The 15,534-nt window shown below is 35.3% G+C and overlaps 1 protein-coding gene across 3 annotated transcripts in view; it reads right to left on the bottom strand.

Annotated features, from left to right (window-relative positions):
• The window catches only part of DZIP3 (DAZ interacting zinc finger protein 3), a 116,783-nt gene that overhangs the window by 88,056 nt on the left and 13,193 nt on the right, over window positions 1-15,534 (bottom strand). For all 3 annotated transcript variants that reach the window (XM_051985254.1, XM_051985256.1, XM_051985255.1), the window contains exon 3: window positions 10,461-10,607. In XM_051985254.1, the coding sequence (XP_051841214.1) occupies window positions 10,461-10,607 (147 nt within the window). The remainder of the gene's footprint in view (window positions 1-10,460; window positions 10,608-15,534) is intronic.

Here is a 15,534-nt window from a genome sequence, read left to right as displayed (position 1 = left end):
TATTAAACAAGCAATAAGCATTTCTTGAATACCTACTACGTGTCAAATTCTGTGACATCTCAGCACTAAGGATAGTCCTGGTCCTAATGCAGCTCACATTCCATTAGGGTAAATAACATGCAAATAAACAAAGACACTCTCTCTCTCTCTCACTCTCTCTCTCTCTCTCTCTCTCTCTCTCTCTCTCTCATAAATCCAGTGAATTATATAATATATAAACATATATAACAAATACAAGGAAACATTGGGAGAAAGGGTACTAGGAACCTAAGACAATCAAGAATCGCTTCATGTAAAGGGCAGCCAGATGGCACTGTGGATCAAGAATCAAACCCAGAATCAGGACAACTCAAGCTTAAATCTGGCCTCAGACACTCAAAGCTAACTTAATGTGTGTTCCTGACCAAGTCACAACTCCAATTCCTCCCCTCCCAAAAAAAGAATTTCTTCATGTAGAAAATGTGATTTCAGAGTCCTTAACCCTCATAACAGCAATTCTATACAGATCATGTCTTCTTGAGAACATACATAATTTAATTGGCATGATGGTATTGACTATTAATTAGCCTATTTGGTTAATTTTTGGTCACTGTGAAATCTATATGATCAGTAATGATCAACCATTACCTTTATAAGAGAATAAAGGTGGAGAAGAAGAGGAAGAGAAGCCCAAACATGGGGGACAGTCAGTGAAAATGCTTGAAGTCAATAGATAGAAGGTCTTATCTGAGAAACAAGAAGGAGGCTTTGAAATCCCCACTCTGAGTCTTTGTGTGAACCTCAGAAAGTCATTTAACTTCCTTATGCCTCAGTTCCCTTAATTGAAAAATGAAAGCCTTGGACTAGAGATCTTTGACTTCCCTTCAAACCATAAAACTGTATAATCCTATAGTCCTATGATTCCAAAAGACAGAGATGAGCAAGAATACTGCCATGGAAGACAGCGAGCATTAAGTCACTGATATAGATGAAGTGTCAAGTGAGATAACTAACCAGGATAGTTGGATAATTCAACTAACCACATGGTACTATGGAAAGAACAACAGATCTGAAGTCAAAGAACCTGGTCTAAACTCCTACTTCTACCATTTAGTATCTGTATGATTTAGACAAGTCACTAAACCTCTTTGGTCCAACGTCCTCAAATATAAAATGAAAAGATTGAATTAAATGGTTCCAAAGTTCCTTTTCAGCTTTAAAGCTATGATTCCATGACTAAGGAACATACAAGGGAAGCTTAATTTTTCATCATATAAAAATATTTTAAAATGTATAAAAACTAGTGATTATTTACAAAAGATATTATTGTTGTTGTTTGCCCTTTGTTCTCAAAGAAGACCATGACATACCAGGAGATGACGCCATGGCATTCCAGTGAATTGGATTTAACTGAGGAAGAGCTGTCTATGCAAGGTCACCTGTCTCACTTCCCCCCCAGAGCCATGTAGGTCCAATGGCCAGATATAAATCAGGATGACTGGCAATGGCCCTGGATGCAGTGGGAGACCTTGGCCTTTTTAAGGTAAAGTCTTTAACAAAAGAAAGTAAGCAAAAACCACATGGTTTTTTTCAATATTCAAATACAATCCAAAAATTATTAAGGTAGTAGCTGATCATTATTGGTGCATACAGATTTCATAGTGACCAAAATTAGCCAAATAGACTAATTAAGTTAGTGCCTTTATGCCAATTAAATTATGTATGTTCTCAAGAAGAAATGAACTAAACAAAGTTGCTCTTAGGAGGAGTAAGGAATCTTGAGGCAGCTGAGCAGCACAATGAATAGAATGCTGTGCCTGAAGTAAAAAAGATTCATCTCTCTGAGTTCAAATCCAGCCACAGACATGCTTTGTGTGACTGTAGGCAAGTCACTTAACTCTGCCTGAGTTTCTTTATCTGTAAAATGAACTGGAAACGGAAATGACAAACTATTCCAATGACTCTGCCAAGAGAATTCCAAATGGGATCACAAAGAGCCAGAAATGAATCAACAACAAATGAATTTTATAAGTGACTATACTGAATTCTCATTGCTTTGAAATAAATTTTATTTTCCTTTGAAAAGTACAAGCATTACAATGTAGAAAGAAAACCACAAATCAGTACCTCAACAGAGTTGTGGTCTCATAGATGTGGATGTTCTGGGATTTGTTTTTAATATTTAGATCACTGATCCATTTAGATTTTTATTATATTGAACAGCATATTGCTGGTCTGCCACCATGCCAGTCTTTGCCAAAGTACTATCAAGTTTTCAGAACAGATGTTATTGAATAAAGAATACTTTCCCTAGAGTTCCAGAATGCAGAGTTTGTCAAACCTCAGATTACTTTTATGTATCTGGTTCTAGCTCATTATGATTTAATCTATTTCTCTGATATTTTATCTAGTTTCTAGACAGTAGCAGAATTTGACATGTATAGCTCTTTCTCCTATCTTATTTTTAGTTTTGTTCCCACGTATAAAACATTTTAGTTAAATTCCATATTTGAAAGCTACATATATTTTATACAGTTATGTAATTTTAAAAAACAGAATGGCGTATTATTAATAATTATTTTAAGCCATGTCTCTTACACAAGAACACTAATTAAAAGGCTACAAATGGCCCACATGCAGTCAATGTAAAAACCTTCCCATTAGCAATATTTATCATACTGTTTACACCTTGAGAACATTATGCATCAAAAATTATGTGAATTTTCAGATAGTAATATTTAAAATTCAACCTTCTCATATCAAGTCCATAATTTTATGTTCCACACTTAATTGCTGAGGTAGGTAGATGTTTTGGTTGAAGAAGCATTGGGTCTGAAATCAGAAAGACTTGAGTGCAAATCCAGCCTAATCCAGGTTTACAAATTTTGTGATCCTGGACAAGTCACTGAATCTCTGCCTCAGTTTCTTCAACTATAAAATGGGATCACAATAGCACTTATCTCACAGTATTGTTGTAAGGATCAAATGAAATAATATCTGTAAAGCACTTCACACAGTGTTTGGCACAAAAATCAATCTTTAATAAACACATGTCCCCCATTTACCTACCCTTAGCAAATGAAAATATTTATATAGAATCAAAGTACAACTCATAGCATCAAATGCAAGAAACAAAGTCAACAATTATTAAAGGTAGAAGAATTGGAAAACAAATCTTATTTTTAAAAAATATATTGTATTTCTTCCTTATGTTGTTATTTTAATACTACTGTTAACTAAGACAAAGTCCTGGTTTCCTGAGTGGACCCCAAACCCACGACTATCCAATCTAAGAATCAAATATCACACTCCTTTCTAGTACCAGAGTCCTTCACCTCAACAAGTCCATTGAGACTCTACTGTCAGGACTTCACTTTCACTACAGATAACTTTCCTCATTAACACTTGAAAGAGATTGATATACCTTCAATATTCCCTGAAAGCTAAAAAGTGTGACCCTGGGCAAGTCACACAATCCTATTTGCCTCAATTTCCTCATCTATAAAATGAGCTGGAGAAAGAAATGGCAAATCACTCCAGTATCTTTATTAAGAAAATTTCAAATCGGGTAAGAGTTAGGCACAATTGAAAAACCAACTGAAAAACAAGAAAGTGTAAGCCCCAGGAAAAAGATGCTAAAGTCCCTAAAACTAGAAAAATTCCACTCTTAACTCTTCCAAACACTTCAATGAACCAAACCTCCCTCCTATCCAAGTCTGCCAGCCCCACACATTATACTGTCTGAAACTCCTTATCTACCATTAAAAAACTTCCCTTCATCCTAGAACCTTTTTTCTCATGCTATTTTTCCTTTCCTTGCACTCAATGAACACCTAGTTTTTCTCAGAAAATACTGTATTCCTGCCCATCATCTCCAATACAGTTATACTGTCACTCATTTCCTCCTCCTTTCCCTGAAACTAGTGCTGGAAGACACCCTAGTTCTTTGCTCCCTTTTGTCATTTGTTACCATTCCTGCTGCCTTAGTCACTCTTGTGTCATTCTGTGGGATTCACTAACAACAGATGTATCATCTGATTCAGTTTGTAAGTGCAGTTATCTGCCAGACTTGGGTCATTCTCTCTCCTTCACAAGGAATTTAGCACTTGGTTTCAAAGTCTAATTCTCCACCCTAACTTTTGCCCTTATATTTAGGGATTTCTATACACTTAATGATCCCTCAAGGAACATCCTAGTTCCTCAGTCTCCTTCCTATGACCAACACCTTCACTCATAATCTTTTATTATTCCATTTTTCCTTATGCCTTACTACCTTGTTATTTGTGGTTGTTGCTGCTGCTGCTACTGTCATTTCAATCCTAAATCATTTCAGTGTCTGACTCTTTGTGACTATTTGGGGTTTTCTTGGCAAAGTAGTTTGCCATTTCCTTCTCTAACTCATTTACAGATGAGGAAACTGAGGCAAACAGGCTTGAGTGACTTGCCTGGGGTGATAACAACTGTCTAAGGCCAGATATGAACTCAAAAACAAGAGATTTCCCAATTTCATTCTATCCATTATGCTATCTAACTGTCCCCTTTACTACCCTTAACCCTGTATTTTATCTTCATCTCCATTTGCTCTACTTTTCAAGACTATTAAAACTGCACTAGCTACACTCTTAAACCTTTGATAAAGCAACTCAATTCTACTCTGTCTCTGCCCTTAATTCCCTTCCTCTAGTAAAACGGAGCTGATCAGGGCTTGCCAAAACCTCCACCCACCCTGGATTACTATCACCATCTGTTTCCTTCATTGCTATTCACGTGCTACTGAATAAAGATAGAGAAAATCACAATCTGGGCTTACTGTGTCCATTAAAAATGTATGTTACCTAAACTCAACTGAGTTCTTGCTGAAGGGAGACAAGCATTCTATGCTTCTCTCCCCATATGGGTACATTGTGTGTGTACACAATATATGTAAATATATAGACACATGCTCCTTCCTTGCTATCTACAAACATGCCTATTTATCTCTGTACATTAAAAAAAAGAAAACATTTAAATCTATCCTTTTCAATAGCTACTGTACCATATTTCTCCTTCCTTCAGGTTAAACCCTTGGGAAATAAGTCTATACTTGGCCTTCTTTTTTACTCCTTTTAGGCTTCTTTTACTCCATTCAAAACCCTCTGTAATTTGATTTCCCATCTCATTCACCCGAAACTGTACGCTTCAAAGTTATCAATGAGCTCTTATTTTTAAAAAATCTAATGGCCTTTTCTCAATCATCAGTCTCATTGACACTTCAGATCACCTTCTCTCACCTTTTCTCCATTCTGGATTTTTGTCGTCCTATCTTGTCTTCATTGACATTTCTTTCTCTTTTGCTATTTCTTTCAGCCAAGACATGCTGACTAAGCGTGGATGTCCCCAAAGGTTCTGTCCTGGTCCCTTATCTCTTTTCATGGTATTACTCATTTGATGATCTCATCAATTCTCATGGGTTTGGTTATCATCCCTATGCTAATAATAACTAGATCTATACATCAATTCCTATTTTCTCTTCTGAGTCACAGTCCCACTCCACCAACTGCCTAAGTCCAAAAGAACTCATTACCTTGCCTCTCAAATCTCCTTTTTCTTGACTTACCTAAATCTTTTTTTTTTTTTCAAATAAAAATTTTTTTTTCAGATGTAAAGAGAAAAACAGTCCACTAACGGGGAAAGTAAAAAAGTCAAACTATTTTTTTAATCAAAACACTAGGAAAATACGACATAGCCTTGAAACACTGAACAGTAAGGCTATGTTAATTGCATTCAATAAGAAGTTGGTATAAAGAGAACAAGATCTTTTCCAACACAATGTCTGGTACTAACATGTTGCATGCACCACCACATCCTCCTAGAAATCCAAGCTCATAACCTAAATGTCACCTTCTGCCCTTTCTAAATTACACATACCTAATCTATTACTATGTCTTATCACTTCTAGCTACACAGTCCTAGTTGCCCTCTATAACTCATCTATTTCCATTGATTCTTCAAGGTCATTTTTTCTACAGTGTAGGGCTGACCCTGTTCTGGTGCCTTTCCCCTTTGCTCATTGAGCTTCAGTATGTCCCTCTTACTTCCAGGATCCAATCCAAATTTCCCAATTTGACATTTAAAGCTTTTCATTCCCTCCCCTTCCCCCTCTCTCCTTGCCCTCTTTCTTCTAATTGGGGTAAAGTGATTTGACCAAGGTCATACCACTATTAAGTATAATTCCTTGACATGAAGATTCACATCTCTGGGAACTGTTGAAATCATTTTCAAAATCCTTCTCAAATCCAATAGTCCCTTCCTGAGACTATTATAAGATTTCATGTATGTATTTTTTTCCTGTTCAACATAAAAGAATTGAACAGAGATCCTCCTGACTCCAGGGCTGATGCTCTCTCCACTGTGCTGCCTCCTTCCTTTCTCCTTCTATTCTTCTCTAACCCCAGTTGTCTCCACACATTCTACAATCCAACCACACTGGTATACTATTCTTATTGCTGTTGTTGCAAAACACTTTACATATCTCATTTGATCCTCAAAAGAGCCACCCACAGTAAAACCTACAGGTAAAATTATGGCCATTTACTGATGAGGTAGGGCAATATAAGTATTTTCAAGTGCCTCTCTGTGCCAGATACTGTAATATTATGTCTTTTAATTCTCACAAAAATTTTGGAAAATATTATCCTCATTTTACAGTTGAAGAAACTGAAGCAGATAGAGATTAAATGACTTACCCAAGATCACACAACCAGTAAATATCTAAAGCAGGATTTGACTGGTCTCCCTGACCTCAAATTCTACACTCTATCCACTTGATAGATAACTTACAGATATTCATTAATGGCAGTGAGGTTAGGTACAGTGTCCATGTTTTGGAGGCAACATAACTACATTATAGAAACAAAAAAAGAGCTGTAAAGGATGTTTCATCCTGTAATTTTTTTTGGGGGGGGGGGAAGAGGGATAGAAAGCATTGAAGTTAAGTAACTTGCCCAGGGTCACATATGTAGAAAGTATCTCAAAATGGAGATGAACTCAGGTCCTTCTGATTTTAGGGCTGGTATTCTAACCACCATGCATCTGATTGCCCCTCTTCCTCCAATTTTTAAAAAGTCAATTTGAACAAGAAAAGAGAAACTATTTGAAATAGTAAATATTGTCTTCCCACTACCCCGCACTAGTTTTTAGAATATTGATGCTGCCTCCATCTTTTACTGAATTTCTCTTGAAGGACCACCTGGAATGGGACAGAGATCAGCATTCTCAAAAAAAGTTATGTTGTTTTTTTAAAAAACAAATAAAAAGTTTTTATTTAATAAATTAAGAAAGTTTATTAATTGTACTCACAGGTGTTCTAAGAGTCACATTGAAAATAAGGGAACAATTAACAAAAGGAAAAAACCAAAACCAAAACCATGGCTGCTGCATGGAATTCCTGTAATCCCAGCTTCCACCTATTTGTTTCTTGATTTCAGGTGTTCTGAGCAATAGTGGGGTAAACCAATCAGGTACACACATTGAGTTCAGTATTAACATGCTAAACCTCTAGCATGAAAGTTTAGGGAACAAGGAAGGAGTGAACTGGCCCGTGTTGGAAATGAAACATGTCAAAACTCCTATGCTATCAGTAAAGGTCTCAAACCCACTTCTAGCCTGATTGCAAGACAGGAAGATTCAGTCCTAAAATAAAAACCCACTGCTTCTAAGAAAGTAAAACACAAATTTGGGGGAAAATTAAATGTATTTTAAACAAAATAAATCAAAAATACAAAGTACAAAATGCAAAACAGAACAGAGTAAATATCAACTTCAATAACATGAAAAGAAAATTATACAGGGGATAGATGAAACAGAAAAATCTTGAAGGAGACACAGAGGGAGTGGATGCCAATTTGTTAGAGAAATTTGAGTACTGGTTTTGATAATTCAAATAGCTAGAAAGTTTAATTGTTTTAGTGCCATTTAATGTTAAGGTTGTAACAAACCACTTATTTAAAAAGGAGGTGGGAGGCTATAACGCTGTTGGCTCATTCCATGCAAGCATAATATAGGCAAAATATTAAATTCTAAGAGAAGGAAAAACATGGGACTATATTTGCTTTTCATTGTCTGCTATTCTTGTAGTTTGGGAGTTAACATTGTCATAATTGCAAACAGTTCATAATTGCTGGACCACAGCATTATAGGATCAGAGAAGCTGGCTTCCAGCAAGAAAACTTGAAAACTAGACTGTTTAAATTAAAACTTTCCACTAGTGCAACAGTATCTAAGGAGCATTAGAGCAGATATCATGGGGAAAGACCAAAGTAAACACCGGGAAGGCATATGTGCTGTGCCTGGTTTCAGCGCCGGGAAACAGATGCCCTTCCCACTCCTAAATCATCGCCATGATGCTAACTTGAGGTCTGACTACCTTCATCAGCATCCCCTCCTCCTCCGAGTAGGGGGCTGGAGGGTGGTGTACCAAACACCTCTCCCAATGCCCTCCTTTGGAGAAACTTAGATTCACTCCCATCTACATTCATCTCTACCTAATAAGATCACAGTACTTCTTCCCCCATTGGATGGAAGCTGCTTCAGGGCAAGGACTGCCTAACTTATGTATTTATTTCTCTATCCCCAGTGTTTAGCAACACTTATCTAGCAAATAGCAAGTGCTTAATAAATGTTTTTGTATTAGATTAGAAAGAGAAATTTTATGATTTCATTGTCATCCAACACTGTTTGTGTGAAACTCCAGATTTGTAGTCTTTCTCTAAATTATGATGCCATGATTTTGCTCCTGTGGGCAATTCTTTCTAGAAGCAAAAGACTTGCTGAACTGATGAACTGTGAATTTGATTTCACAAATCAGGGTGCTTAGAAGCATGAGCAGAGAAACATATACTAAATCATTCTTCACTGTATCTTCGCTGTTTTTTTCTCTTCATTTGCAGGTATTTTTAACTGTGTTTCATAAAAACAATATGCTGTTTCCAGCAAACATATATGTGCTATTTCTAAGACAAGTTTAGTGGTAGTGACTTTACCTCTCTAAATCAAAGAAAGTGACTGACACAAAAAACAAAATGGCACATTTCCTCTAAATTGGGGAAAAACACATTCAATATAACTACGACAGACTCTTCTTGCATAATTTGTGGCTGTTGAGGTATGTCCAACTCCTCTTCATGATTCCATCTCAAAATTGTCTACCATTTCCTTCTCCAGTTCATTGTCCAGGTGAGAAAAACTGAGGCAAACAGAGTTAAATAGCTTGCCCACAGTCACACAGCCATTAAGTATATCAAATCACATTTGAATCCAGGTTCTCCTGACTCCAAGGCTGACACACTCTGCACTGTTTCATTTAGTTTCCTAACCCTCTGGGGTGAAGTAAAATGAAGTGAGGTGAAGTGAGTTCAGTGAATCATTTATTTTTCTACTCACTCCCTTGTATGTCCACCTATTATCTCATCTAGGTTGAATCTATTGTTGCCCTTTCTAAAGTCTATTATAATTACATTCACAAATAATTTTTGTGAATATGTTGTATACTTTTGGTAGAATATAAGCTCATTGAGGGCAGAGAAATGTAATGAAGTGAGGTGATAGTATAATGCATTGCACATAATAGATGCTTCCTAAATATTTGAATGGATGGCTTTTAAAGTGAGAGATGGCCCTAATTTTAAAATTAGATTGTTCAGTTGTTTTAGTTATGTCTTCTCTGTGACTCCATTTTGAAGTTTACTTGCAAAGATATGGGAGTGATTTGCCATTTCCTTTTCCAGCTCATTTTATAGATGAGGAAATTGAGATAAACAGGGTTCAGTGACTTGCCCGTGTTACCTAACTAGTAAGTGGCCAAAGCTAGATTTGAATTCATGAATTCATTCCTTTCTTATTCCTCCAAATCACAAAATAGAAAACCAGTATTTTCTTATTACAATTCATTTAAACAAAAATCTAATTTCTGAAAGAAATTTCAGCTATTATTCTTATAAAATTTTTTGAATTTATAATCACTTTCTTCTATGTGAAAAAACAAACCAGGAAAATGAAAAGAACTGGTATGTATTGTTAAAAACTAAAGTGACTACTTGCAGATCTGGGATTAGAACTCTAGATCTTCCGGTTTACTTTTTATTTGTCAATATAGCATGCTCATGACAAGAAGAAAAACAGCCACTCAAACCTACTTTCTAAATAACAAATGCCCAATTATTTAAAAAGTCTCTCAGGACAGAAAAGACTATGATCTCTCCTTATTTAATAACAGCATGTATTAATACTATGCCTACTATATGTCAGACACTATACTGAGCATTTTACATATATTTTCTCATTTGATCTTCACTACAATTCTGGGAGGTAGGTTCTATTATTATCCCTTTTTACTGCTGAAAAAAACTGTGACAAAATTTATAGAGAAGGAAGAGAATAATAAAACAAAACAATAGAATTATACTCCTAAACACTCCCATAACCAAACAAATTAATGCTTTTACCTGTACCATTTGCAAGGACAAAACTATATGAACAAATTCCTTGATGTGAGGATTCAAACCTCTGGGGACTGCTGAAATCATTTTCAAAATCCTTCTCAATTCCAATACGCCCTTACTGGTTATGAGATCTTCGTGTATATTTTTTTCCTGTACAACATAAAAGAAATGTGAATCAGTTATTTCATTAAATAACAACCTGAACATACTATACCTGCCTGACACAGTAGCTTCTTTTTACATTATTGTTTACACATTGTCTCCTCCATTAGACTATGGCCTTCTTAAGAATAGGGGCTGCCTTTTATCTTTCTTTTACTCTCTAGCATTAAGCACAGTACCTGGCACAAAGAAGATGCTTTAAAAATATTTATCGACTGACACAATAGGCACTTAATGCTTGTTGACCAATACATGTTCATGTTCTAGCCTTACTGAAAACACATCCAAAAAATGCCAGTTCTTTAACATTTATATTTTATGTACTGAGTACAAAGCAACAGCAATGTTATGGAATGGTCAGCTGTGAATGATTTTACTATTCTCAGAAGTGCAATGATCCATGACTACTCTGAGGGACTTATGACAAAAACTAACCATACCCAAAGAAATGATTGTGTTTGAATATATATTGAAGTATATTCTCTGTCTGTCTCTCTGTCTCTTTTTTTTTTTTACTTTATTTTTCTTGAGGATTTTTTTTAGGGGAGGAAATCTAGGTTTTCTTTCACAACATAACTCATGGAGATGTTTTGTATAACTTCACAGGTGTTTTCTTAATAGGGGCTGAGAGTGGAGAAAGGGGAGAGAATCTGTAACTGAAAGTTTTAAAAATAAATATAAGAAAAATTGTTTTAAATGTAACTGGGAAAATAAAAATATTTCATTTATTTATTTTTATTTTTATAAGGGAAAAATATTATAGTTTACCTTTGTTATTCTTCAGTTGTTTCCAACTCTTTGTGACCCCATTTGGAGTTTTCTTGCCATTTTCTTCTCATTTTAGAGATAAGACCTTTCTCAGGGTCACATAGTGAGGAAGTCTGAGGCTAGATTTGAACTCAGGAAAATGAGTTTTCCTCACTTTAAGTCAGATACTCTTTCCACTGCACAACCTACATCTCCCATATTTTGCCTATGGACACAAAACTTGAATGCAGAGGAACTATGGGATTCTTGCCACAGATATATGATATATAGAGATTTATATATATCCCTAACTCATAGGATTAGAGATTGAGTGCTAGAAGGGACTTTAGAGACCATGGAGTCTGACCCCATCCCTCATTTTAAACATGAAAAAACTGAGACACAGGGAACCCAGCTAGTGTCCCCAGTAGGGCAAATGCAGTAGGATCTGAACCTTGGTCTTCCTGAATATAAGTTCAGTGTTCAATCACCACACTGTGCTATCTCTATTCTTAAAGAATTTTTTGAGGCTCAAAGAAATTAAATGACTTGTTCATGATTATAGAACTAATAAATATAAGATATAGGCATTTGAACTCAGGTGTGCCTGATTCCACTAAGCCAAGCTGAGTCATGAATATTAACATTTGCAAAAATGGAGCTATTGCTTAAGTCACTAAATACAGAATCATTTAAAAATCAGCTGAACAATAACCAAAGTGCGAAATAAGTCATGTATAACAGATTTTTCTTTGTAGAAAACAAAGCCCTATTCAATTAAAAATGATGGCAAAGACAATTCTAATGGCCCACTGTCAGAAGGACATGCTCTTCAAGTTGCTGTTAAAAACCTCCTTTGGATATTGCTGTGGAACCATATGATAGTCCCCAGACGAATATTTATTAGTGACAAGTCTGAACTGCTGCTAAAAAGGAATCTAAGTTCAAACAAAAAAATATCCTGCAGGCATCTTGCTGTGTACACTAAACCATTATTCATTTTAATGACAGGGAATAATGAATATTATGCAAATCAAGTGTAACTTAAGTTTTCCAATAACATTTTATTTTCTTTTGATGTAGAATTAAAACATTTCACCTTTTTGACCCATCTGTACAATAACTAACTTGTGAGACCTCAGAACCTCTAATTCTATTATCTGTATAGGCAACTGCAAATATAACCCAAATATCAGTACCTAACCATTTGAGGGATTGGGGTTTTAGTTTCTGCTTTTTTCTGAATTGTCCAAAAGAATTCAATGATATGAAAAAGTGGCCCTCTTAGCTAGAAGACTATTGTCCTTCCTCTCCTAGAACTCTGAACCTCTTGCCTGTTTCCCCAATTAATGGCCTTTGCTTTTTCTTCTCTCACTTATGAGTCACTACTAACATTTTTCCTCACAAAGCCCTTCCTCATTACCTAGAAGAATGCAACCTAAATGTCCTTTAAGAAATTCAATATGCATTGAAGTGTTTTCTGTGTGCAAAGCATAGTTCAAGGTGGTGGGGTTCCAAAGACAAAAAATCCCTGCACTCAAGGAGCTTACATTTTACTATCCCCACACTTGAAATACCTCAACTTCTCAATTTTTTGATAGCTAGAACCAGACAATTGCTTAGCAGCCATAGCAACTACATTTTGGACAATTTCTCCAAAGAGATATTCAGCTAAAAAGAGTCATGATAAGTTCAAAAAACAATAAAAGTGGAACTGTCGGTTGACCTGAATATCATCATTTTGTCCCTTGCCCTGCCACAGGCCACTCCCCATTTGGTTCCAAAATGTATTTATGTAAGTGACCTACTTGAAACTGGAGATGGGAATATCTATAATATGAACTAACAAAAGACTGATGATTCACTTTTACACAGAAGAATTTAGAACTATGTCAGGCTGACAACAACTTATTCATTTTTATAAAGAATGTTACATTAGTTTGAATGACAATTGTGTTAAAAGAATTGATTTGTTATTCTTAAATCTGAAGCCCTCGGTATGGAAACTCCCTTCAGAAACACATACTACAACCTATCTATGACATTTAGATTAGACCTAAAATGTTGATTTTAACACAGAGAAATTAAGTGACTTGGTTACACCACTAGGAAGTATCAAAAATGGTATCTGATGATCAAAGGATATTAACAGGCAGTTTTCAGACAAAGAAATCCAATCTATCACATAGCCACATAAAAAATTCTCTAAAAATCATTATTGATTAGAGAAATACAAATTAAAACAACTCTGAGGTACCACTTCATACCTATTAGATTAGCTAATATGACAGAAAAAGAAAATAATGTTGAAGGGGATGTAGGAAAATTGGGACATTCATGTACTGCTAGAGTGGTGAACTGATCCAACTGTTCTGAAGAGCAATTTGGAACTATGTCCAAAGGGCTCTAAACTGTGTCTACCCTTCGATCCGGTAATACCACTACTAGGTCTATATCCAAAAAGATTTTTTAAAAGGAAAGGATGGATAAGGACATAATTGAACAAAAATTATTTGTAGCAACTCTTTTTATAGTGGCAAAGAATTGGAAACTGAAGGAATGTCCATCAACTGGGAATGGTCAGCAACCACAAATTATATATGATTTTAGTGAAATACTACTGCAGTTTAAAAAATGAGCAAGCCAATGTCAGAAAAAAACATGGAAAGACTTAGATGAACTGATGCAAAATGAAGAACCACTGTAAGAGCAGGACTATACAATGATTGATTCTGAATGATTTAACTATTCTCTGAATTCTCTGAATGATTTAACTCTCTCAGCAATGATCTAAAACAGTTCCACAGGACTCATGATGAAAAAATGCTTCACTTTTTTTGTTGTTGTTTACTTGCATTTTCTTTCTCATTTTTTTTTATTTGATTGTTCTTGTGCAGCATGATATTTGTGGAAATGTGTTGAAAATTGTACATGTTTAACATACATTGGATCACTTGCTATCTAGGGGAGGGATGGGGGAAGAGAAGGAAAAACCTTGGAATACAAGGTTTTGTAAGGGTGAATGTTGAAAAATATTCATGTATATATTTTGAAAATAAAAAGCTTTAGCTAAAAAAAAAAAAAAAAAAAATGGTCCTTCCTCATGACTTCAGCACAGGGACCCAAATCCCACTGAGAAAAACTCAGGGAGAAACACTGGCACAAATACAGGCAGAGGGTTTACATCATTTACTCCACCCACTGCTTTTCAGCCTGAATAAATTCTCTTGGCCTGAGTCAAACTTCTTCCATAAGTCCCTTCACTACCTCTCTTCCCTCCCCCAGTTACTTTAGCTCTTTTAGTTGATCATTAAATAATCAAAATTTCTTTGAATGTCTCTTCAGAATTCTTATGACTAAGAATAAATGGTTTCTATCAAAAGTCCTCTTTTCATATTTACTCTTATGAGTCCTGCACAGATCATCTATACAGAAAGACAAATACATTTCAAATTTCAACCACTCTTCTGAGTACCAGAAATGCAATTCTGACTACTTGCCATCAACACCTGTATGTCTCATCAGTGACAATCTCAATTTCTGTTTAAAACTACTTCTCAAAAAAAAAAAAAAAACTACTTCTCAACTGTCATCTTGACCTTTCATCATAATGCTCCCCAACTAGCTTTTTTTTTTCACTTCTCTGTTTCTACTAATAGTACAACCTTTCTCCTGATCACTTGGGTTCAATAGCCCTAGAATTAATGTTAATTTTCCTTCTTCCTCCCACATCACCACTACAGACTTATCTAAGTCTTGAAGTTCCACTGATTGTAACTTTAAAATATTTTTTCTAATTCAATTGTGTTTTATTGTTGATTCCTAACTAGATAAATTGAACCACAAAATAAACAAGAAAAAAGTTAAAGAGGTAAATAGAATTTTAGAAAAGTTAGGTATAACAGACCTTTGGAGAAAATTAAATCGGGATAGAAAGGAATATACTTTTTTCTCAACAGTACATGGAACCTATACAAAAATTGACCATGTATTAGGACACAAAAAACCTCAATCAAACACAGAAAGGCAGAAATAGTAAATGTGTTCTTTTCAGATCATGATGCAATAAAACTTACATGTAATAAAGAATGTGGGGAAATAGACCAAAAATTAATTGGAAATTAAATAATCTAATCCTAAAGAATGAATGGGTAAAACAACAAACCAT

Source organism: Antechinus flavipes, chromosome 3, assembly GCF_016432865.1.
Source record: "Antechinus flavipes isolate AdamAnt ecotype Samford, QLD, Australia chromosome 3, AdamAnt_v2, whole genome shotgun sequence".
NCBI classification, from domain to species: Eukaryota; Metazoa; Chordata; class Mammalia; order Dasyuromorphia; family Dasyuridae; genus Antechinus; species Antechinus flavipes.
This window is presented reverse-complemented; position numbering and strand designations above follow the sequence as displayed.